The 24,552-nt window shown below is 41.0% G+C and overlaps 3 protein-coding genes across 3 annotated transcripts; all 3 read left to right on the top strand.

Annotated features, from left to right (window-relative positions):
* Nucleotides 1–661: 661 nt before the first annotated feature.
* On the top strand, nucleotides 662–7,451 carry fut9a (fucosyltransferase 9a). The gene is made up of 3 exons (XM_051387446.1): nucleotides 662–1,306; nucleotides 3,136–3,382; nucleotides 3,703–7,451. The coding sequence occupies exon 3, from the start codon at nucleotides 3,711–3,713 to the stop codon at nucleotides 4,791–4,793; it is 1,083 nt and encodes a 360-aa protein (XP_051243406.1). The 5' UTR covers nucleotides 662–1,306; nucleotides 3,136–3,382; nucleotides 3,703–3,710; the 3' UTR covers nucleotides 4,794–7,451.
* A 4,860-nt stretch (nucleotides 7,452–12,311) lies between these two features.
* On the top strand, nucleotides 12,312–15,170 carry fhl5 (four and a half LIM domains 5). Its single transcript, XM_051387510.1, has 6 exons — nucleotides 12,312–12,418; nucleotides 12,617–12,797; nucleotides 13,026–13,200; nucleotides 13,634–13,803; nucleotides 13,990–14,176; nucleotides 14,333–15,170. Exons 2-6 carry the CDS (start codon nucleotides 12,636–12,638, stop codon nucleotides 14,482–14,484), a joined length of 846 nt encoding a protein of 281 aa, XP_051243470.1. The 5' UTR covers nucleotides 12,312–12,418; nucleotides 12,617–12,635; the 3' UTR covers nucleotides 14,485–15,170.
* A 364-nt stretch (nucleotides 15,171–15,534) lies between these two features.
* Nucleotides 15,535–23,402, top strand: si:ch211-266g18.9 (transforming growth factor-beta receptor-associated protein 1). Its single transcript, XM_051387251.1, has 11 exons — nucleotides 15,535–16,577; nucleotides 16,767–16,961; nucleotides 17,158–17,312; nucleotides 18,221–18,303; nucleotides 18,467–18,814; nucleotides 18,963–19,020; nucleotides 19,101–19,244; nucleotides 19,432–19,566; nucleotides 19,652–19,796; nucleotides 19,876–20,297; nucleotides 20,409–23,402. The coding sequence occupies exons 1-11, from the start codon at nucleotides 15,890–15,892 to the stop codon at nucleotides 20,541–20,543; spliced, it is 2,508 nt and encodes an 835-aa protein (XP_051243211.1). The 5' UTR covers nucleotides 15,535–15,889; the 3' UTR covers nucleotides 20,544–23,402.
* Nucleotides 23,403–24,552: the final 1,150 nt, after the last annotated feature.

The raw sequence follows: 24,552 nt of genomic DNA on the forward strand, positions 1-24,552 counted from the left end.
CGAGGGGAGCTGCATATTCAAGTGATAATTCATAGTTCATCAGTACGAGTGACCCCTTTCAGATTGTTTTTATATTGTCATTTGGTACATACAAACATTCAGATTATAGCTGCTTTAAGCCTGCCTTAAATGGAGTTGGCATTTGATGGCAAGATGTGGGCATTGACTGGGCAGAGAATGGTTCTATTAAGGTGCATTATGGGAATTGGAGGATCTGGTGTTTTTTGGAGATTGACACATAGAAGGGACATAATGTCATAATACCTCTGCCTGCATAACTTTAATTTTATGTACTTTAAATAAGATAGGTCTCCTATAAGTCCCTGGACATTATGGAAGTGCATTAATAAATCTAGAGTGCCTCCTTAAATTATTAATTAAAGAGCTAACAGACATAACTGGTGATGTTAGAGGTTTAATAGCCACATTTGGAAGCTCAAGTGCCTCTTTTGTTATTGGTGCACCAATCTGTTGTCCACAGTGATGTAAATTACACGATAATGTTGTGGGGAAATTTGCATGGATTACTTACTTAGCTGATGTTTAGAGGTTGTGGTGCATTATCATCACTGACCGGCGGTCACAGTTCAGCTCTGAGGCTCGCCGCTACATCACTTAAAGGCGGCCATGGAGCACATAAACCTCCCATTATTCTGTCATTTGGATAAACAGTCAACACCCACCAAGCGAGGGGAAACCTTTGCATCCGTGCTTCCTCGCAGCAGAAAATGATTCACCTGTTTATTCAAATGAGAAACCTTACGCAGATAATTAAAGTGTAATATGCACTAACGCTGAATCTCAGCATCCTACACACACACACACACACACACACACACACTGGAGCTCCGCCACAGCCCGCAGCTGCATTGACGGTAAACAGAGCAAGGTAGCGCATGGGCAGCCAGCAGGGAATTATTCCACATCGCATCACATCCCTGAGCATACATGGCGTCCTCACACACCGAGCCATGAATTTAGTGTGCAGGCTGACGGGGTAGCTGCCAATCTTTTTTTTTTTTTTTTTTTTTTACATTTTTGTTGCAGCCATCATTCGTTGCGTCGGTGTGCAGCAGCGGGGAACATTCAGCGCACATTGCTACAGTAGGTACCATCAGTTTCTGGATCAAGACGATGGATGTGGGCTCATCCGGATCTATTCCTGCAAATACGGGGGACGGGCGCGATTTTTTATTCCAAACGCATCCACATCTTCCGTATGTTGCAAGGTGTTTTTGAAAAAAGGGTACGGACCTCTGGAGGAAATGAGAAGAAAGGTCTATTTTGACTCACGCCTGTCGAGATGGTGAGTGAAATGCATGGCTATTTTTTTCCCCCCTGCACCCCACGGCTGAGCAGCGGTACCTGGTTTTGACGGCAAATCCTCGCCAGCTACTTAGAAATGATATCCAAAGAAAACACATCACACATTCACTGACCTGGGCTTTCCCGTTTCCTTTATTTTTACATAACATGTGTACATTTTTAATGCTTTTTTAATTGCACTCTTGGACATGTTTGCATTGCACATATAGCACATTTTTTTCAGCATCATCCTCCACGCTATTATTTATATTCTGCGCGTTTTGGTGCGCAAAGAGGGGGATGTTGTGTTAGGCAACACCTACAATATTTCAGTGAATCTCTAATATTCAACTTCGATGCAGTGTCACGCCAAAAGACAACCATTTTAAACAGTGTCTCGGCTATAGCATCACGTTTTAAAATGACCTTCAGTGCTCGGTGGCTGGAAATTGATTCTCACCTGGGATGGAGTGTCCTTTTACAATCAGTGCTGTGGCCTTGCTGACACAATGCACATAAATCAAAGACAAAGTAGGAAAAAAATTTCATTTTGCAGGACATGAGCGCTTTCCTTTTGCCCTATAGCCTACCTGTTACTAAAAACACCCACATAAGGGACTTGGTTGCATCTCTGTAAAGTGATGCTACCCAAATCTGTGGTTGCGTTTTTTTCTGCCTCTCTCCAGTCATTTCAAACGTAGCTCCGCTGCAGACCACTCAGCCATGCGGTGCTCTTTCTGTGTCCCAAATACATCACAATGCATCTGACAAAACCTCAGTTATGTTATTTAAAATCTGAATGAATGCCTGAGCTGCATGTCTCACTCATTTGTTGATGGAGAGATGGAAAGAACAGGGGGACATATCAACTGTGTGAGCCATATTACCCTCTCATGTTCAATACTCTGACCTCAACACCATCACCATGGAGACACTATAACTACCACATACTACATATTTAATAAGCCTTTCATTATATTTGAAGGTAATTTTGATCTTCACTACTGTACTCTCCAGCCTGTCTGAATCTTTACTGCTTTTTACACATTTGACACCAACATATAAAGGTATACATGGGCTGCATCCTCTGTAAAGCAAAGAGCTTATCGCTGCTTCTGACGGAAAACATGTTTCAGCGGTATAAGAGGATTTGCCTACATGAAAATGTATTGATACCGCAAGCCTTTAAAAGGAGTTGCACTCATCTGTCCCTGCTTCATGTGGTCTTCGTCTGCTGATTTGTATTACCTCAAGTCACAGATGGGAGAGAGGAAGGGTTGCTATCATATATATGGCCAATATCATTCCCCATATGTCATATTGAACAGACAATGTGAGGAAAACCTGTGTTGGAGCTTGTCTTAATTATTTAAATCTGCTACAGTGATGTGTGGAATAAAAAACAGGCACCTCCTAAGGTCTGTTTCTGCACTTGGTATCTCAATCTGCTTGTATGGCCTCTTTATGCAACATGCAGGTGTGCTGAGCCCTAGAGTCAGGGGGGCTTTCTACTCTCCTCAGCCTTAAGATGGCAGCATTCTCTAACAATGCATAGTATATGCCAAAAAACTAATAACAACTGGAAGCTTACATCCATGATTAACTGGCATATTTAAAATAACATTCACGATTAACCAGAAATTTTGCAATCACATTCGTGTTTTCATTTAATTTTCCAGGTAATTTAAAAAAGGAGATAAAGCTGCATGTTGATTGCATATAACCATGATGCTGATAGTGCATGCTTTTTCTGTGGTGATGTTCAGCTTCTTTCCAACCTTCCTAGCCCTAATTGATTCTCTCTGATTCTCTCTTTCTGCTCACGTAAAGGAGGCATCATTAAGAAGACCTGTACGTTCAAGATCAAACACACCTCATTAGATCATTACGGATCATTGTTATTCTGCGTAAGAGCAAAAGAGGCATTTCTTAGCCGTGACCTGCAAACGTTTTTGCCTATGAGCACTGAATCACAAAGAAGATTGATCCCACCGTCGACCCAATGTAGGAACTGCTCCCTCCGATTCCCGCAACCTCTATTCTTGCTTGGATTTCAGCATTCAGTCAAATCCACCAGGTTTGTATTATCATTTTCATGATGAGGCAACACATTTTTCTTTATGAGTATTGATCCAAAGTAGTGGGTGCCTTATACACGACAGGGTGTATACTCATAGATTCTTGCAAGAATGGGAACACTGTGTTCACATGTAGATGCTCACAAGCCAACAGTATTTAATTGAGGCATGAATGATTTGAGTGAATGATCCAATAGACATTATAAACATATGGTGGTAATGTGCAACACCTTTACATGATTAGGTGATTAGTCTGGATGTTGTAGCCTGTTGTCCGAGACTTTATTCTGGCTTTTCTTCTTTGTTGTGCCCTTTTCAGGACAGAGTATGCCATCTGCACCTTTTCACAGAATCCTACGACCCCTTCTGCTCGGAACTTTTATACTGGGATGCTTTGTGACTCTGTTTTTGATGTATTTTAAACCATCCACCAGCTGGTTATCGGGTCCTGTAGAGTCAACAGTATCCACAGACCGGGTCAAGAACCTCTTCTCTACCAAGAGCGATAAAAACGTGACCACCGTGCTGATCTGGCTCTGGCCTTTCGGACAAACCTACGACCTGAGCGTGTGCAGCTCTCTCTTCAACATTGAGGGCTGTTTCATCACAGCGGACAGGAACCTCTTCAACAAGTCAGATGGAGTCGTCATCCATCACCGAGACATCTGCACTGACCTGTCCAACCTGCCGCCGGTCCAGCGACCATCCTTCCAGAAGTGGATATGGATGAACTTGGAGTCGCCGTCGCACTCTTCCCAGCTGCCTGGGATCGAGAACATGTTCAATCTGACTCTCAATTACCGTCAGGATGCTGACATTGAAGTGCCTTATGGGTCCATCGTAGCAGCTGAGGGCGATGAGGACTTTGTCCCACCCAGCAAAAACAAGCTGATCTGCTGGATTGTGAGCAACTGGAACCAGGACCACGTGCGGGTGAAATACTACAATGAGCTGTACAAACACATTGAGGTTCACGCGTATGGACAAGCCTTCGGGGAGTACATCTCTGACCAAGACTACTTCCCCACCATCGCCAGCTGTAAGTTCTACCTGGCTTTTGAGAACTCCATCCACAAGGACTACATTACTGAAAAACTGTACAACCCACTCTCTGTGGGGACAGTGCCAGTGGTTCTTGGTCCGCCCAGGCAGAACTACGAGAACTTTATCCAGGGAGACGCCTTCATCCACGTGGACGACTTCACCTCGCCCAAGGAGCTGGCTGATTACCTGCTGCTCCTGGACAAGAATGAGGAAATGTACCTCAGGTACTTTGAGTGGCGGCGGCACTTTAAAGTAAAGAAGGCCTATTTCTGGGCAGAGCACACATGCCTGGCTTGTGATTACCTGCGTAGGCACAAGGAGTACAAGGCATTCAATAACCTTGACAAGTGGTACTGGGGCGGATAGTGTTCTGAAGGGCTATGCAGTGCTTGTTTTGTCGTCAAAGGCAGTGCTTTAAGATTTTTTGTCCTTCGGTTAACATGAAGGTTCATTACTGTTCTGTCCCAAGCTCCCGAATGATGTTTTTCTATTGGTTCAGTGGCACAGTGAGATCCATCTTGGTTTTTTTATTTGCAAGCCAGTTTTGCTCAGCCTTACTTTGCCTTTTGTGTTATTCATTTATTATTTATTTTTTATGAATTACAAATGCACTTCATTTTTTACTGTTATTTCAACTCATGTTTTGCTTAACATGCCCACATTTGCTGCTATTTTTTATGGGTTTTTTTTTCTATTAGTTAGTATGAATGCGTGATTGTGTGGATGTTCCTGTACAAGGAATAGCATTCATAATGAAAGGTTGTTTTTTTTTTTCTTTAAATATCATCTTTTCATGAAGTGGCACACAGTGGACATCGGAATAGTGTTGGCTGCAGAAGTAGGCTGACACAAAAAGTAAAAATATTTATGTAATATTTATTCAAGTGAGGCATTATATGATAAAAAAAACTATCTCATCTGTGCTAGTGATGCAGTCACCTATGCAGTGTTTACTGAACTCAAATGTGACAGTAGTTCAATTGTGTCATGTACATATTGTGTATTTCTGGAATTATGTAGCTGTCATTTTTTCCATCTGCACTGCAAACCCAACTGTTACCTATCTTAACATATGTACAGTAAGACAGACGGTCATCGTATTATGTGGCTGTAGATGGCATACGGTGATCATTACCCCGGTAGTCTCCGACAGCAGATGTGACTCTGTGCTCTGCGAGAGGGAGGTTACTATTTTAATCATGTTGTGAATTGTTCATTGTCACATGTGAGTGTGACACAGTGCAGTTGGAATCCTGTGTGAGTAATGATAGTACAGTACGGAGCCTTGTACTGCAATATGGAATTCCCACCCCCCTCATTATGAAGCGGTCTGATTTGACCAACAAGTCTGACATTTTTAACTGAATACAGTGACAGGAAAGAGTACACAGAGTCTACTGTACTGTCATTCCACAATGTGACCTAAAATGTTAAAAAATGTGAAGTTGGTGTGAATTGGGATCAGATCAAGTGAGAAAATGCCCACATGTTTGGGACCTGTAAAGAACAATGTGAAAGATATAAAATGTTAGCGATTATTATCTGTCTTTGAATCATCACACTGCAGTGTTGTTCTTTGAGTTAGAGGTTGCATGTGAACAATATTTTTCAGATTTTCTTTTTGTTTACACCTGTTTACAGTTAACCACTCAAGATCACACTAAGACAGCTCAGCATCTGTACATAACACATCACTTTTAAATGTCAAAACAGCTAATCCATGAACAATGCATCTCAACAGCACTCAGCAGCTATTGACATGATGGTTAAGTTTAACAGAAAGTACTGTGCAAAACCATGTCAACATTTTATGCAAGATGAGCCGCCGTCTTCTTGGTCAAAGTACTCAAACATGTTTCAGGTTCAGGTTTCATTTTGATATTTCTTCACTGTCAAAGGGACCATTGATGTAAATTATGATGAATTCAGTTATTTTTCTTATGGAATCTGGTTGCAAATGCCATAGTGAAACCTGTATATAAACCTTGTAGTGAACTGAATCATCATCAGGATCAAACCAGCCCACTAACACAGATCATTCCTGTATGTGCACCAGACTGAGGGAACTCCAATGGTGTTTACATTCATGGAGAAAAGAAACAGTGTGTTGTATATATTTTTAATGTTCAAATCTCTTTATAACATGCAAGTGTCGTCAGGCAGTGAATGTGATTTCGCTGCACCTTTGTAAGTAATGTTGGTGCTTCAAAAGGCTGTGAATCAAGGCGAAAGGAGAGAGACACTTGAAAAGGTTAATGTCAGACAATGGTTTTAGTGTTGTGAGGAGGATGTTTTCATCATGGGAGGCAATTTTACACTGAATATTTTTTTGATTAGGCAGTAATTCTGTTGGCTTGACCTAAATGGAAAAAGTCCGGCCAAAATGCAGCAGAGAAATAGCACTTTTATTCATGTGGAGTTGTGTGACTCACTGTGCTGGTGCCTGTCTTAGATGGAGCTATTGTGAGTCCAGTAACTGTCATCAAAGACTTCGGTTGTCACAGATTAACTATGAAACTGCCACTCATGGTTTCATATTGTACAGTCCAATCTCATGTATGAAAACAAAGGTTTCTTGTCCAATGTGGTTGGTGACTTTAAGGATCAAAAGATATGTTGTTTTTTTAGCGTTGTCTGTCTCTTTCATACTCTCTTCCTTTCTCTCTTTTTGCACAAAAACAACATGAGGAGCCGTGGCTTCTCTGTCCCCTGTCTGAGTCTGTGAGTGTGTCACAGCACCAGAAAGTGAATCAGGATGTCTCTGGATACTGTCTGACCTGGCACTGATTTTGCTGGAGTCCTCAAAAACTCTGCATACGGAGTGGGATGAAATCTTTGTGTGTGGTTGAACGCGAAGATTTCTCCAGAAATGCTCATTTTCTGCCAGTTCACTGAAACTATCAGTGAGTCAATCAGTATGTAAGTTTTTTGCCAAATCACTGTATTTTGCCAAATGTTGTGTTTTACTGTAGATGTCTGATAGTGTCAAAGAAAATAAAGATATGGACAACTGAGCAAACATGAGTGGAGCATAGAGCACTTTTCTTAACTAGCTGATGATGTATTTGATGGTAACTCTTTGAAATAAGCTTGAAACCAAATAACTGATTCTGTTGTTGGAATATTAAAGGAACAGTTTGACATTTTGGGAAATACACTTATTTGCTTTCTTGCCGAGAGTTATATGGCAAGATTGCTACCACTCTCATGTTTGTGCAAAACAATACATATCCAGATTCAGAGGCTGCTTAGCTTAGCTTTGCCAAAAGACTGCAAGTAAGTGGAAACAGCTAGCCTATATCTCGTTCATTAACTGTACAAAAATAAGTGTAGAAATTCACGATTTTACAGGGGGTTAAACAAATGAGAAATAATGTGATAAATAGAGCTTTTAAGGTTCTAGCAGGTGGATTTTGTTAACCTTTGGACAGAGCCAAGCTAGCCGTTTCCCTCCGCTCTTTATGCTAAGTTAAGATAACCATAACCATAAACAAATTTTTGGGATGAAAGCAAGTAAGGACATTTTCATGTTTTTTGTGAGTTCTGCAGCCATCACAGTTTCTCCTGGAAGGCAAGCGGTATTAATTAATTAATTTGGTCATAATCTGCAACTTCACCGCTAGATGCCACTGAATCCTACACACTGGTCCTTTAAATTTCGGTACGTCTATCATTTCACATGGATCTTGTATGAATCTTTTGCATTTTTAGGGTTAGTCTTAAGAAATTTAACATGATGACACCTAATATAGTGCTGTTACATCTATATCCAATGTAATTTCCACAAATGTTGCCCACACTGTTCTCCAGTGCCATGTAATGCAGGCGGAGGTATAAATAGCTATCCAAAAGCCTTGATAAGTGATTGATGAGAGTGAGGAGAGCGTGTTGTGGTGGTTACGCCTCGATCCTCCGGCTGTTGTTGGTTACCCCATATCCTCGCTAGTGCTCTGGTATTTACAGTCGCCTCCGCCACCTCACAGAGATGACACGTCTTTGTCAACTGCTTCAGCTCAATCTTGCAGGTCAACGTGTGTGATAAATATGTGTGTTGCCAGGATCAGTGGTGCAAATAATCCATCGATGTCAATTGGGGATTAATGTGAAAGTTCAGGTGGCGGGGGGAATGTCCCTCTAGTTTTCAGAACTCAAGACTGTCCCACCGCAGGACATTGTCCTCAGCAGTGGATCTCACATTTGCTTTGTTTAAATACAGTACAGAACCTTACTCTATAGATTGCATCGATACACCCACAAAACCTCTAACAAGCACAGCTCTTGTGCTAATTATATATAATTATATTTCTTAATTTGTTATTAACATATTTACTTTATGGGTGATGGCTGGGCTTTTTCGATCCATCCAATAATCTGGAGCATTTACAACACTCCTAAATTTGTTTATTTGTCCTGCAGTATTTGTATGAAGTGTTCCAGCACAATGCACTGAGGATGATGTTATTATTACTGGAGAATAAAGGAAGTCTTCTATTGGAGCTCTGCAGCTGTTTGACTAAAGATTGACACTTTCCCTGTAGCAGGTATGTTAGAATTTCTGTTTTTGTTGTTTTTTGTTTTTAAAGGTTATCTCTGTTTTTCTGACTGAATAATTTAACAAAATTCTAGCTATAAATGTATTATTTAAGGGATATATTGAAATATGTTTTGTGCTCTAATTTGCTGCTGCTGACACCCAAAGGTAATCAGCAGCTTCGTCTATGCAGTCCGAATACCTCAAACTCAAACTGTGGGCTGGGAGGAGGCGAGGGATCGAAGAGGAGATTTTAATGGTTTGTGCATTCCTAGGAGTAGGCAACTTTCTCTCCTCTTTAGCAGCGAATATCATATGTCTGGCTCTGTGACATGTCTTGTCACCCACTCATACCATGACTCATTTTGGTGAGAACGGGGGAGGGGAGGGGAGGGGGCAGAGTCGGTGGAGGCATTACCTGGGTGCTCACATGGCCTCCCTGAAGGGGTGTAAAGTTTTGTGAGATAGTAGACTTAGTAGATTGTATCTCCTCTCCCCCCCTGCAACCCCCTATGTGGCTATCCTGTTCAGTCCAAAACGCTGTGTTGAAAGCTCGCTCTCCCCTTCGCAGGAGAGTGCAAAGGCCTGCTCAAAGGGCCAGGTTTGTGTGAGTCCTCTCATTAAATACTAGACTCGCCCCTCATCTCAGCCTAATGGATCCCACTTATGCTGTCATCACCATGCCAACCAGCTGTCAACTCTGGTGCGGCAAGGCTTTTGTGCTTCAGAGAGATGCAACTGTGTCGTGTTGATCTGTCTCAGTCTACAACAAGTCACCACCTCAAAGGAGCCACCAAAGTAAATGCTTCTCTTCTTCTCTGAGATCATTTGATTAAGAGGTGGAAAAAACTGCCACTGACACCTTATTGTAAAGACTGAATACATTAAGATAAGAGGACACCCGAGTCCAGGTCAAATAAAGGCCTATTTATTGGGGCTAGACAGGCCGCATACGAAATCTGTTGGCAGCTGCTCACTAGTTGACTTGAGAGGATTAAGCAGGCAAAAAGGAATACGCAAGATCAGCAAGCTTTTTGCTCTACAGAGTTGGCACTGTCTGGTGTAGAAGTTAATAATCCATGAGACAAAGACCAGCACCTGTTATCTTATCAGATAAAAATCTGAACGGTTATAATAAAATTACAGACAGGCATGCATGAGTGCAGATTAATGCAGACAATATAAACACAATATACAATAATCTCTGATCCAATATCCAGTGAATAACACTGCCTGTTGACATGCAATTTATTTCAGACTATGTTAATACACTTGAAGAGATGAGAGTTTGCTGGTGAATATAGGTCACCTCCACCCTGGCTTTATGTCGCATGATGACAGACATACTGTGAAGCAGCCACCAATGCAACAAAGATTAGAAGCTTTTGAGAGGCAATGACTATATTTGCCCTACAGTTGGTTCTGGGTTTATTTAGGGTCTCTATGGCTTTCTGATTTGCAGCTGCTGATCTGGACACCAGCAAGGAACAAGGGTACAATACAGTGGTAATTTAATCCAGAGCAGCAGATGACTCTGTGTAATCCGTCAGATGCACCTACTTAGAAAAAAGAAGAACCTGAAGGATGGCACGACTTCAAATCAGTGATAATTCCTACACCTGAATTCTTGACATGATATGGTGACTTTGTGCTGAAAGCCTTACATAACAGGTCAAAAATAACAGTCTTACATTATTCCTCAGGGGGTTGTAGATACCGCCTACATACATTCACATGTTCCAACATCATCTGCTGATCCAACAAAGCATTATGTTTTATGTATTCACAAGTGTGTAATCCTAGATGAATTTCTTAACAAGGAGTGGTACTGAAGAGAAAACAGAGGGGAAGAGGGTTCATCTGGAGAGAGTTGCATTCCTCTCAGCCTCATCCCTGTCACTGACCTCCCTGTGTGTGTATACGAGGGATTAGGGCTGGTGGTCTTCTCAGGCTATTTTTACAAAGATATCCGCCCTCTGATCCTTTTGGAAAACTGATATGAGCACATGTTCCAAGATTCAAATGTAATTAGTCAACTGTCAGTCAAAGATTCTTAAGAACTGGGAAAAGAGGATTTGTACTATCTCAGACATGCATTTTTAACACCTGCAACAGTGCATTCACTTGGTATATGTAACCAGGCCAAACAGACACACAAACAAATCAGATGCATTGAATTCTATGTTGTACTGTAATGGCCTGAGTACAACGCCACAAAAGTCGCTGATCCAATTTGGCTCAATATTGCACCAATGCAATAAATTTACTACCCAAGACAAGGGGTTGTTTTGACCTTGTGTTAGTGATATTTTTTATGTAGCTGTTATTTACCCAGACTAAATACAGTATTGATGCGATAGATCTATACTCTAGCTCTTTTTAAACTTAAATGTTACTGTTTGTGAATGGATGTCACATGATGTGTATCCTTGGCAGTTTTGGGTGTCACATGCATATAATTTTTTTTACTACTTACAATGAATTTGCGAGAGTTTTAAGGTAAAACCTGAGCTTGTCAGAATAACCATATTGCAGTTTGGGTACTCAACCCAAAAATAATATAAAAAAATATGAATATTAACACAGGGTCAAATGTTAGGATGTGTAGGTGCTACATTGACCCAAACTAGGCCAGTTTTTAACCCAGTGATTTGAAGTGTGTATTACCAGTTATCCTTTCCGGAGCAGCAAACTAAGAATTTGTTTTTAATAAGTATAGCTATCAACAACAGTCATTCCTGCTCCTCGTCCTTTATTTTGCTGTTGATGGATTGAACATCCACAGGCCCGCAGCGTCCCCCTTCTGAAGTGCTGCCAAGGCACTCTCAATAGCTACTGAGAGGTCCTGGCATTATAGTTCAGTACCTGGCAACACAAAGCTGCTGGCGCCTACCTCTCATAAGCCATCTGCAACTGCTTGTGTGTGTAGCATGCACTGACAAAGGCCACAAGTGTGTCCAGACACATCACAGCATCCAAATAGCCAACTGCCTCTGCTGTGTACTCATATCCAAACTGATATAAGTGTGTGGGAAAGAAAAAGATTTTGCATCTTTAAGCTCAAATCTCATCTATTGTTCAAACATTTTGGCACTGGCGTTAGTTAGCACAGTAGGCTGTCATTTTCCCCAGCAATGATAAGTCTTCTAGTCCTAACACTGCATTTCTTTTTGCTTTTACGCATTTCTGGAATAAAGCAACAATGATTAAATGAGTTCAAGGGCTTAGCGATCTCTGCACCATCAGCTCCCTTAAAAGGTGCAGAATGATGTAGTGGAGCATGTTCATTCTCCCCAGAGATTACCGCTAATAAGAGGGCCAGTATTTATAGAAGATCCCCCCCAGTGGATACCCCTAATCCTGCCTCACCCCTTTTCATCCCTGCCCCATCCATATCCCTGGACCGCTCGCTCTCTACAACCCCCAGCTCCAGCTTCATCATCGGCCCATATCAACTGAGGTAGAGACTTCTTTAATACAACACTGTTTTTTTGGGGTTTTTTTCAGATTCCTTTGAAAGAAGGGGGAAAAAATTGCCTGGCCTCTTCACTTGCTTGATGAGAGGGGAAGAAATTGCCTGGACTATTACAGGGCATTTCCATCTTCCTGTTCTTCCTTATTGTCCAATTTTCTTCCTCCTGCTCTCTTTGACCTGCAGCTAAGAAAAGCAAACAACAATGTCCAGCAGCGAGCGTTTTGACTGCCATTACTGCAAAGACTCCCTGCTGGGGAAGAAGTACATAATGAAAGAGGACACGCAGTACTGCACTAAGTGCTATGAGAACCTGTTTGCTAACTGCTGTGAGGGCTGCTCTCTACCAATAGGCTGTAACTGCAAGGTAAGGAAGCACCCGTGTTGCCCTGAGAGTTATAGCTTTGATGTCAATAATCTGTGCATAGTCTATTTATTAATATTATTATCGAAAGGTTAGAGACATTTTAATGCAGTTTTCTTTTACTTACTTTTATGTTATTCTGGCATGTTTCTATCCATGCACATTCTAAATAAACACTTAACCATACAGAATATCAACAAGTCCAATAAATAATGTGTTAAATATCAACAGGACTTGTCCTACAAGGATCGCCACTGGCACGAGCAGTGTTTCAAGTGTGCAAAGTGCAGCCGCTCTCTGGTGGAAAAGGCCTTTGCAGCCAAGGATGATTTGTTGCTCTGCACTGAATGCTATGCCAATGATTATTCCTCCAAATGCACCACTTGCAAGAAAACTGTCATGCCAGGTACATGTTCGGATGATGATGATGATGAATATAATAATGAATATGACTGGATGATATCACCTAAAATGTATCATATCCCGATACTATATCACATTTACGTTAATGACAATAAATGTTTGTAAAAATATAAAACCATTGTTGAGATAGAAAGTTTGTTTTTGACATACAATTTCACCACAACAAAATGGTATAACAATTATGGCATCTATTGCTATATGTGCAGAAAAGACACAACTAATCTATTTTAAAAGAAAAACATTTAAAACACACACACACACAGCAATGACATTTCTAATTTTTCCAATATTCTTTCCAAGATTATTAAGATTGCATCATCTTCTCCCAACAGATAAAGCACAACTATTTTGGGCTGCAGTGTTTCTGTCATAGAGGTACCATATGCTGACTAAGCTGCTCTCTTCCCCTGTGCCAGGTTCCCGCAAAATGGAATACAAGGGGAACAGCTGGCATGAGACCTGCTTCCTGTGCCACCGCTGCCAGCAACCAATAGGAACTAAGTCCTTCATCCCAAAAGACACCAGCTACTTCTGTGTGCCCTGCTTTGAGAAGCAGTTTGCCTATCAGTGCTGTGCTTGTAAGAAGGTACGGTTACAGCTGAGTCTTTTACGTGTATTAACTGCTGCAGTACAGTAAATCCACTGACTTTGGTATTTTAATGTTACTGACACTTTAGTTGCATAGTACAAGTATGCTTAGCGATAGGAATGTCACTTTGTGTCTTTATGTCTTCTTTCACTTTTGCCATGTCTGGATTTGTGTTACCTCTAGGCCATCACAACAGGTGGAGTGACATACCAAGAAAAACCCTGGCACCGCGAATGTTTCTTATGCATCAGCTGCAGAAAGCAGCTGTCCGGTCAGCGCTTCACTTCCAGGGAAAACTACCCCTACTGTCTTGAATGCTTCAGCAACCTGTATGCAAAGAAGTGTGTGGGCTGCACCAAGTCCATCACTAGTGAGTCACTGGTGGTGCTCTTGTTTTCATTCATTCTGACACACTCATATAGGCCTTCATTTGCATTTGTGTAGGAACTGTCAGATAAACAAGGTGAAGATTATGCATTAACCTGCACAGTATGTAAATACATAAATCTTTGTTTGATGTGTGCAGGTCTGGCAGGGGCCAAGTACATCTCTTTTGAGGAGCGCCAGTGGCACAGCGAGTGTTTCACCTGCATGCAGTGCTCCGTGTCTCTGGTGGGACGCGGCTTCCTCACCCAGCGCGACAACATCTTGTGCACCGACTGCGGCAGGGAGAAGTGACCTTTCCATGAAAGGGTCACAGTTACAACAAGAGCTCATATTCTGATACAGATATTGTGCATCCATGAATATTTCTTCATAGCATGCCTGGTACACAAACAAACTCTTAATGCCAAAAACGTATTTTTGTGTTATTAATGACCATTAATTCTCTCACATTGCCCACACACAAAAAACTGTGACAAAGATAAAGATATATCTGTAAAGTAAAGTGGAATTGTACCATTGTTTTCTTTATTTCATTTTTTCCCCTCACATACTTTCATTTCTGAAAAGAAAAAAATTATGTTAACATATTAGAGGTGATAGTGACTGGTCAATTAATAGAATTCATTTTATTTTGATAATTGTTTAATTGTTTCAGTCATTTTTCAAGCAAAAATCCAAAATATTTGTTTGTTACAGCTTTTTGTCTTATATGACAGTAAACTGAGTATCTTTGGATTTTTGGTTTTGATTTATCAACTGATAAAGAAAATATTATCAGTTTAATTGACAATTAATTGATTTTGGACTTGCAACATATTTCTCTTTAATACATTTCTGCTATATGCTTAATATACATTGGTTATGATCTCCTAGATAAAAGATGTATTCACACTGAGGAAACAAAACATGCTGCATGGTTTAAGCCTCTCTTTAATGTGAAACGGTAAAGGTTGTTCCAATAAAAACCTTTCTATGTATATCATGCTGAAACTTAATTCATTATCTGTCTGCTGTTGCTCATCCTAATAAGTCATATTCTGCTCCAATGATGCCATCCAGAGGAGAAGTCTGCATATGTCTGTGTGATAAATATAACTTTGATGAAAGGTTTGAAATCCAGATCTTTTTATGACCATGCTGTCCCCTCTTGGTCACCCTTTAGACAATCATTGCTGTAAAACAAACCTCTGGTGCGTTTCTGTTGCCTCTTGACCTCGTCGCACCCAGCACACTCACGTTGTAAACAAACAGAGTGACCATATATGGTTTGATCAGCAGGTCACTTGTTCTCCTACTTATCCATTATCCACTGACCAAAGTCGCCACTTTGGTGCACACACAAGCCAAGAATACAAGAGACCGTAACTGCGGGCACCTCAAAATATCTGTCTTCTTCACCATACCTATTGTTTTGATACTTGTAAAAGTTGGTTTTCTTAGTGAGGGCTGCAGCAGTTGTGTAAGTGTCCTCACATGGCAGGATGAGTGGTGTAAAATGCTGACATAGATTTCCTGTCAGGATATCGTCACATGGGGAGGTGAAACTACTTTACACTTCATAAACTTGTGGAGGAATGGGGAGAACAGCAGAGAGGTAGGGACGTCTTATTTTAAATATTTCACAGAAGATCTGTAGCTTTGATTTAGGCATTTACTCTTATTTCCCACAAGAATCCAACATCCTTAAACTTCTGCAATGGCTTTTAGAGCATTTACACAGACAAAAGTCTATGAAAAGCAAGTAGCCCCAAAAGAAAAGGACAAATCCAGCATCCAGTGCCTTGAGTGCTATGACCGGAATTTGTATATAGGCACCAAAGATGCAACAGTCCAGCATCTCATCATTCCCAGTACCACAAATGGAGACCCGAGTCCTGGCCAAAGTAAAACCAGAGAAGGTAGGGCAAGAAAACTAGGCTCAAGCAACCCAGTATCCCAACTGAGGGCAGTCCCACTTTTCAACCATCTGCTGGTCCTGTGGGACCGGAGCATTATAGCCCTCAACATGTTCTCCTTAGAGCCCGTTCTGGCTCTGAAGAAGATCCAGCATGTGACTTTGTTTGATGTTTGCGACTCATTGCTCGAATCCCAGACAGCCTGCGTTGAGATGGTGACTTCCTCCAGCCGCAGGAGGATTATCCGGATCCACGTGGTGGGAGTGGACCGGTGGGAGGTTGTAAAGGAAGTCACTCTGCTCCAGGACCCTGTGGCCTTGGCGGTAGATGGTGCCAGTCTGTGTATAGCTACCAGCGACAGGTATCTCCTCTGTGATATTCAGACTGGGAGCAGTGAAGACCTTTTTCCTCACAGTCACAGCAGGCAGGGTGTCATTGTTACCTCAGTGGGACAAGGGGAATTCCTTCTGAACGGGCCTGAATCTTTGGGTAAGTGCTGCCAAAATGTTTATGGTACACTTTGTTCTACAGGCTGTCGAGCACAGACATGTGTCATTATATGGTTCCTTTCCAAAGCAGCTATACAGTTAATCATCACATATCACTCCCCCATATAACCATCTAGCCAGAGGCTATTTGTTTTTACAACTTATCATTTCTCCATCCTCCATCCCTAAGGCATGTTTGTGATGAAGACAGGGATATGCCAGCGCCCTCCCCTGCAGTGGCCTCAGGAGGTGCTGGCAGCCGGAGTATGTTTCCCTTACATCCTAACCCTGCAGCCCCAAGTGCTATCTGTCTACAGCATGGTAGATCAGCAGTGCAAACAGACTGTGAGTCTGAGTGGCGCAAAGGGTCTGCTCTCCATATCAGGTAAACCCGACAACACCAATTCATCACCCAATCCAGGCAGACTCCAGACAGACAGATAGCCAAGTCGAATTGTGGTTTTGTTTAGAAAGATGTAGCTTTGTCTGTCTCAGTTTGCACTGATTCAGTCAATCATTCTTGCGCCTACTGTTCCTACACACTGAGTGTTTCTGAAAACCAAAAACAAATCTCTCCTCAGATGGCGTGTTAGTGTTCACAGAGAGAGACATTTTCAGCCTGCGTCTGGTGCCATTCGAAGAGCAGATCCAGGCACTTGTAAGGCATGAGAGGGTCGAGGAGGCCTTATTGCTACTAGATGGAGTTCAAGGCCGTCGTCCACTTCACTCATACAAGGTAAAATGCAATTTATAGACACACAGCAGGACACAAAAGATCCCTGCTTTGAAATCTGGGGTTCTAACAAATACATTCTTCTGCGCAGTGGTTACAAGACAACATTTCTGAGGATAACTAAACATGCATTTATAGTATTTCTCATTTCTACTTTATTTCTGATAAAATTAATCATAAATCATCATAGGGAGAAGAAAACAACAATCTGCCAAACTATTCTGCTCTACAAAGGCAGAATGCAGTAACTAAATATTGGGTTATATATGTATAATTGAGCTGCACCAAGGCAACTTTCCTGTACGTTGAGATTTCATTCTGGATCAAAGTGATGGACTGACTGACAGACTTGAAAATCAGTTCTGATGCGTCAGAATCTTTAGTTTGTTGTACTACACTGATACACAGTAACTAAATCATAACAAATAAGCACAAAATAGCATAAACCAGCCTTTCTTAAAGCCAATTAGCCTAGCTTAGATTCTTTTTGCATGCTTGTAATGCATTCTTATGCATCACAACAAGTCCAGCTGGCGTTGCATCATAGTGTTTGAATTTAATATTTCATCACTGTAGAACAGATTGTTGTGAGCAGTTATTGTAGGTGTGTTCCAGTTGGATAAATGTAAATGCGGACAGCAGATGGTTTCTGAGATTGGAAGTGTAATCTGTGCCATATCTCAAGTAGGTTAGAGGTGAGGGTGTCAGAATTAACACGCTGATGAGTCATAAGTTGTTCCTTATGATGTGTCTGTTTTTTGCTAATTCAATATCTTAAAGTGTAACATATTGCCCTCAAATGTAAGGATAGTCGCACCGTCTTCTGCCTCAATGATTTCAGCTCACATATTGGTGTTTTAAATATGTTCATGCAACGTGTGCCTGGTTTTAAGCATTTTTTTTTTTTTCAGGAGCTGCAGAAGGCCATCACTTGCTTGGCTGGATTTGTTCATTTTTACCAGCAGGGTTTTTCTGAGGCCAGAGATCTATTCATGTGAGAGTAAAACCCCTTTCACGACACTCCAAATTCCAAATACGCTAAATGAATCACAGCAAACTGTTCAGTGATATGTGAATTTTGTGAATAGTGGGTCCTTTTCTGCTGAATTCTACACTTATGTCTAACACAAATCAATACTCATTACCCATTTTAACAGTAAAGGTGAGCTGGACCCCAGAGAAATCATCCGTCTGTACCCTGACATGCAGTTTTCCCTAATCGAGGACTTTCAATCCCAGCTTGATCAAGTGAACAAGGGCAGGGATCTCCAGGTGCTCTGCCAAGAGGACAGAAACTCATTTCATCATTACCTGGGCTTCCTCGGAGATTTTCTCATAGCAGTCAGAGAGATGGAGCAAGGCCTGAAGTGTATTAAGGAGGTGGACTGCGCCCTCCTGAGGCTGTATGTTGAACTGGGAGACACAGAAAATCTGCAGCAGCTTGTGACACTTCCCAATGAATGCAGACTGGAGCACTGTGCTTCTGTTTTGGAGCAACACAACAGGTGGAAATGAATGATCATTTTTTGAAAAATTGTACTCACATTTGCTTAAAGTACAAAAATGGTTAAAATGTTTTATACAATGGCTTAAAAGGCTTAATTTCAATGCTTGCCATTTCTGATTTTCAGTTTTGTCTCTTTTTATTTTCAGATTTTTTGCATTAGGTTCTCTCTATCAAAGCCATGGAAATCAAACTGATGCAATTAAGGTATTATTTCCCAAAACTCCACGTCACACATATACTGAATGTATAAAAGAAGTGTGTTTCAGCCTATTATATTCTTCTAGACTTGGGTGAAAATTGCAGATGGTGTCCACAAAGACCTGTCTTGCTCAGATGTGTATGGACACATTGTGTGGACTCTCAGTCAACTGCAAGACAGAGATGCTGTGTGGAAATTTGCAGACTGGACTCTGCAGAAAAACCAGGAGGTGCCTTTTTTTCATTTTTTCATGCTCTCAACCTAACTGCAGAGGGCAGAGTTGCACAATAGAACTGTGTGTTACAGATATAAACACACAGCAAAATGCCACCCACCATATTAACTAAATTGCTTTGCTTATGCAACAATTATTGGTAATCAAATGGCCAATAACAGCTTTCCTTCATTTGAAAAAGATAGGTGTGCAGATTTTCAGCAGGCGTCCACCAGATGATCAAATTGAGCCACAAGATGTCCTTGCTCTCTTGGAAAAGTACCCACTGGCATTGATTTTGTATCTTGAGTTATTAATCTATGATTTGAACAGTGAGGTGGGTACAGCAGAAGCTGCATAATTTAATAACCAGACTCCTTTATTAAATGCACTGGGACATCATTGGTGTAATCTGCCCCCAGGAGGAGAGACATCACAACCGTCTGGCCCTGGCATATGTTACTCAGACGCTGCAAGAGGAAGAGGAAACAGATTTGAGGAAGACCAGAGGGAAATTGCAGGAGCAGCTATGGGAATCCAGATTTTATGACATCTCCACTGTGTATGGTACGTGAATGCCTTATGAGAAAATAAATTATTACTTAATTATTACCAAATTATAAGTCTTGTTTTATTCCCATCACAGAGAGAATCAAGTCAACATCCCTGCACATAGAGAAAGCCATTCTCCTTAGCAAGACTGGTGAACACTCTCAGGCACTGCAGGTGCTTGTTTACGAGGAGCGAGACCTCCAGGCTGCAGAGGCCTTCTGCTGCAGGGCTGCCCAGGACCAGGACTCACAGTTCAGGCAGACCCTGCTGCTCAATCTGCTCCAAATCTACCTGAGCTCCGAGGATCTCACCAGCGCTGCCGTGGATCTGCTTAACAACAACCCTCGGGTGTTTGCGGCAGAGAAGGTCATCCAGCTCCTGCCTGAGTCCTGGTCTGTTCAACTAGTCTCCCAGTTCTTAGTTGGATCCCTCAGAGAGACCTTGCACCAGAGGCAGATGGCAAGGCTGCAAAAGGCTCTGAGCCAGGCAGAGCTCATGCGGCACAAGGTCATTTGGGTGAGTTTAACGACATATTTCACATTTTTATTTCACTCCAGTGAACATTGTGTGTATTCTTGTTTCCTTTTTTTCCTGAACCCTGTTGCCCTTTCACTCTTTCCCCTGCAGATGCCGGCCTCCAAAACAAAGTTCAGACTGGACAAGGGGCAGAAGTGCAAGGTTTGTCAGAGAGACCTTGCAGAGCCACAGTTTCTCTGTAACCTCCACGGTGAGCTGATGCACACAAGCTGCACTGGCTTTTGAAGACACAGATAGACCAATCTATTGTCTGTATATGTATATGCAAATATGTGCATCTCTGCACTCTTGAGAATTACATTCATTTCTGGCTGGATAAGTATCTACTCCCTAACTGATAATTTTTCTAGATTAGACTCATCTAGGCAAACTCTGTACAAGGATTCAATTCATGGACCCTGAACCAGGCACTTTCCTCAATTAGAAAAAAGAAAATACATTGTGTAAATAACGGGTTTCAAAATGCAGAAGAGCAAGCAGTGCACTTTTTCAGGGCGGCATGTCTGAGCCATTTCCTAGACAGCAATAGCTATAAAGTGAATTGTGGAGAACACTCAGGGGCATATATTCACTGATCAGACAGTGGTGTTTTACATGGAAACCATCTGTGGTCAACCTGATGACCAGAGGGAATTTGACCGTCCTCCATCGTTGTATATATGCATCCCCGCCATCATGGTTTCCACTGACTGTGTATATTTGTCTGCATAGAGCTGGAAATAGAAAGTCAACAACTGAGAGGCTGCACGTGAGAGACTTTTTTATTCAGCTCGTGCATTAATATACATTTATGATCTGAAAAAAATTTCACAATTACAGGTTTAGAAATGAAAAGCAAGCAGGTCGAGGAAGTTCAGAGTTTGGGTCATTTCTGTTAATTTTACGAGCGACCAAAAAGACATGTCTGTGCTGTGTCTGGAACATGAAATCAGAGGCAGTTTTTACCAACATCATCTCTATGTTATTAGGGAACACGACAGACGCGCGCTCCAAATAATAGCACACAAACTCCAGTGTGTACACATGTACAGTATGGAAATCTTGTAAATAAACTTGAACACGTATCATTAAGTTAAATGACACTCCAGATGTATTTGTCTATTTTTGTTGTAATTTAGTCATTAAGGCTAACCATAACTGAGCGTATTTATTTATCCTGATGCATTTTGGGACAGAAGTTAAGGAGACGCCTAAAGGAGCTGGAACAGTAACTTGTGCATTTGGCTGGACTGCTTGTAAGTTTTTGGCCTGGGTTGAGTGACTAATTGCAGTGTAGATAAATAGTGAATTATGAGCATGTTGGAAGGGATTATGTCTTTGTGATGCCCCTGCCAAGATCTGTTCAGTTTTCCCTTCTAATGAGGTTCTTGTGGGAGTTTTTCATTGTTCTCACTGAGGGCCTGAGAGCAGTCCTTGTGTAATGTTTCATAGAGTGGGTGTTATGAAGCCTCTTTAGAGTGTAACTAGGATTAAGGGCTACAAGAATACACTAAGCTTTGACTTGACATTTCTCACTTTGAATGTAAATTTAACCTCTGACTCATAGATAAACTAATTTATATCCCAGAAAACCCAAGAAAACCACATTTCTAGATTTTTTGCTTTTATGTGGTTGCAGGAAAATTGCCATGTCCACTCCTCAATATCGCGTCCTTGTAATTTTGATAATCTATGGATTTAATTGTAAATACTCCTGGATAAACCACTGAAAGGTATCAGTGCAGAGAAAAACACAAAGCTTTGACTTCTTTCGTACTTGTTTTGCGATGTGAAGGAGCCTCTCTCACTTTATGTGGACTAACTGTAAGGGGTTCTGCTCTGTGACTGGCTGAGCTTTGGGCCGTGCCTGATGACCAGTGACCACTGGGTGGACCTGAGGCGAGGATTATGTCCACTCCTTTCCCCTCTCACGGACATCCTCTGGGAGTATTAATGTTGTTTTGAACACCTGTGGTTATGCTGTGCCTCAAAAATGTTTTTCTCATCTTTGATGTTGACCAACAGCCAGTAAGTAACCAAAATATAAAAATATACAGACACAAGTACACCTTCTTCTGCATAAATGAAGACTCCATAGGGCCTGTTATTGGATGAATTTTTATAAAAACCTTTCTTATCTGATAGATTTAGATCCCCCTCTTATTGTACATAAGAAGCTGATTACTGATGAGTACTTCCTGTTCATGTGAATGTAACACTTGCAATCTGGAGTTCAGTGCATGAGTAGGCGGGGGTTCTGGATCACTGCAGGGTGCTGCAGGGTGCCGGCCAGATGGACATTTTACACATGAGGGGAGTGGATTGGATGCAAAAGGGAACAGTTATGGATAAAATGTCTGGATACCCCCAGACATTGGTCTCCCATTATAAATATGGGCTGCCACAGACTCAGTAAGGAAGGAAAACAAGAACATTTTCTTCTTGTGCTTTTCTAAATTTAAGAAGAAATGTTGGCTGTCTGGACTGTAGGATGTAATTGTTTACATGTTAACATAGTTTTGTTTTGTATGGACAAGGAAGAAAGTGATTATTAGACGCATAAGACGTTTTTGCCCATTATGAGGGGTCCTCAACATTTTTATTATCAGTTTGATATTTTATGGTTTTTCCTAATTCTATGAGAATTGCTTATAAATGTTATTTTGAACTAACTATTTCAGAATGCATTACTTCTGTTTGGGCACTCAGAGCCCACAGCTTTTAAGCATAACATAAATACAATTATTTTCCACATGCTCTATATCTGTGATCGGTGCTGACAGTATTTTTAAGCCTCACTAGCCTTCCCAAATCCCAGGTCTGTTTAGATTACTTTTACTGGAGTTTTATAATTGTTTATTTATAAAAGGTCTAAAAGGGAATTAGACCTCTAAGCCTAATTGACGACCTTAAATAACGTCACTGTGAAGAATGACATAATGGACATTTCTTTCCCTGTAAATTACCTTCTAGCAAACAAAAATCTGATATATTTGAAATAAAAAAACTATAAAGAACTATATATAGCAAGTCAAACACTGTGACAAATACATATCCGTACATGAATGTACCATATACCATGTATAAATAAAAAATATTTCTTTACTTGGTGTAATAATTGTGCTTTTTGTCACCTTCCTCAAATGTACATGCTCAATTTGTGGCAAGTTAAAGTGCTACTTCTATACAATTCTACATACAGGGTTTTAATAAAATCAGAAGAAAACTAAAAATATATTTAAAAGAAGAAATGCTTATATAGGATATAGGAGTAGGGTCTGTCAGACCCCCACAGAATGTCAATAATACACAGAATGTCTGGTTTTAACATTAAATACCTTGAAGGCAATTACTTCTTTAATATTATAAAAGTGTAAGAAAATATATATATTCCTCAGTTCGACAGCTACTATAAAAATGACTGTGAGGAAAGTGCTGCCTCAGGATTATGAAAATTGCTGCAGGTACCTCACTAAATAAAGCCTATGGGAAAAATGAATACACAATACTTGTTTCTGCATCATGCATCATATTTATAGTCAAAACCACAAATTACTGTATCATGTCCCTTATGACGCATTTTTCAGTCTCTTAGTGGTTCCCGAGAGACAAGGAGAATCTTAATTTGCAACCCTTTTGGTAGCAATAATGGTAAGGTAGCAGAAAACCTAAACGATTGAACTTTAATTCCCTCTTGCCCGGCAAAACTAATTCTATAGATATAGCAGAACAAGTATGGGAATAAATAGATGAAGAGGATGATCAAAACATATCTTTTTTTAACTCCTAAGGCTCTCATTTTCATGGCTTGCTACCTTGGGGTTTGGCATAGTGCCACTGGGAGAAATGTGTAGGGTGGCCCACTGGAGACACAGAGGGCTGAGACAGTGACCACAGTCACCCACCCTGCCCTGCTCCACGGAGGCATGGGTTATATACATCATACTGTATAGAGAGTCAAACCCAGTGTCTACCGGGATGAAACTGTTCACTGCTGGCCTCTTTCAGTACTCAAAACAGTTTTCTTGACTGTATATTTTGAGGAAGATATGATATATTTTAATTTAGGACATAACTGCCACTTTCACAATAATTATCCTCACTGAAAAATATAATTTCCAGATAATTAGTTTCCCCAAGAAGTCAATTATATTATTGAGGCTGTCTGTTTTTTGGGAGAACTAGGGAGTATTTTATTTTCTTTCCCCATAATTATATTTGAATTTAGCCTTCCCTTGTGGCATTTATTATATAA

Source organism: Dicentrarchus labrax, unplaced genomic scaffold, assembly GCF_905237075.1.
Source record: "Dicentrarchus labrax unplaced genomic scaffold, dlabrax2021, whole genome shotgun sequence".
Taxonomy (NCBI): Eukaryota; Metazoa; Chordata; class Actinopteri; family Moronidae; genus Dicentrarchus; species Dicentrarchus labrax.

Bases quoted from the DNA above. Each gene is read 5' to 3' on its own strand.
- fut9a (XM_051387446.1), top strand. From the start codon at position 3,711: ATGCCATCTGCACCTTTTCACAGAATCCTACGACCCCTTCTGCTCGGA.
- fhl5 (XM_051387510.1), top strand. From the start codon at position 12,636: ATGTCCAGCAGCGAGCGTTTTGACTGCCATTACTGCAAAGACTCCCTG. The intron at 13,201-13,633 runs GTACATGTTCGG...CCCCTGTGCCAG, and splicing joins CAAGAAAACTGTCATGCCAG to GTTCCCGCAAAATGGAATAC. The intron at 14,177-14,332 runs GTGAGTCACTGG...TGATGTGTGCAG, and splicing joins CTGCACCAAGTCCATCACTA to GTCTGGCAGGGGCCAAGTAC.
- si:ch211-266g18.9 (XM_051387251.1), top strand. From the start codon at position 15,890: ATGGCTTTTAGAGCATTTACACAGACAAAAGTCTATGAAAAGCAAGTA. The intron at 16,578-16,766 runs GTAAGTGCTGCC...TCCATCCCTAAG, and splicing joins GAACGGGCCTGAATCTTTGG to GCATGTTTGTGATGAAGACA. The intron at 19,245-19,431 runs GTGCCTTTTTTT...CATTTGAAAAAG, and splicing joins CTCTGCAGAAAAACCAGGAG to ATAGGTGTGCAGATTTTCAG.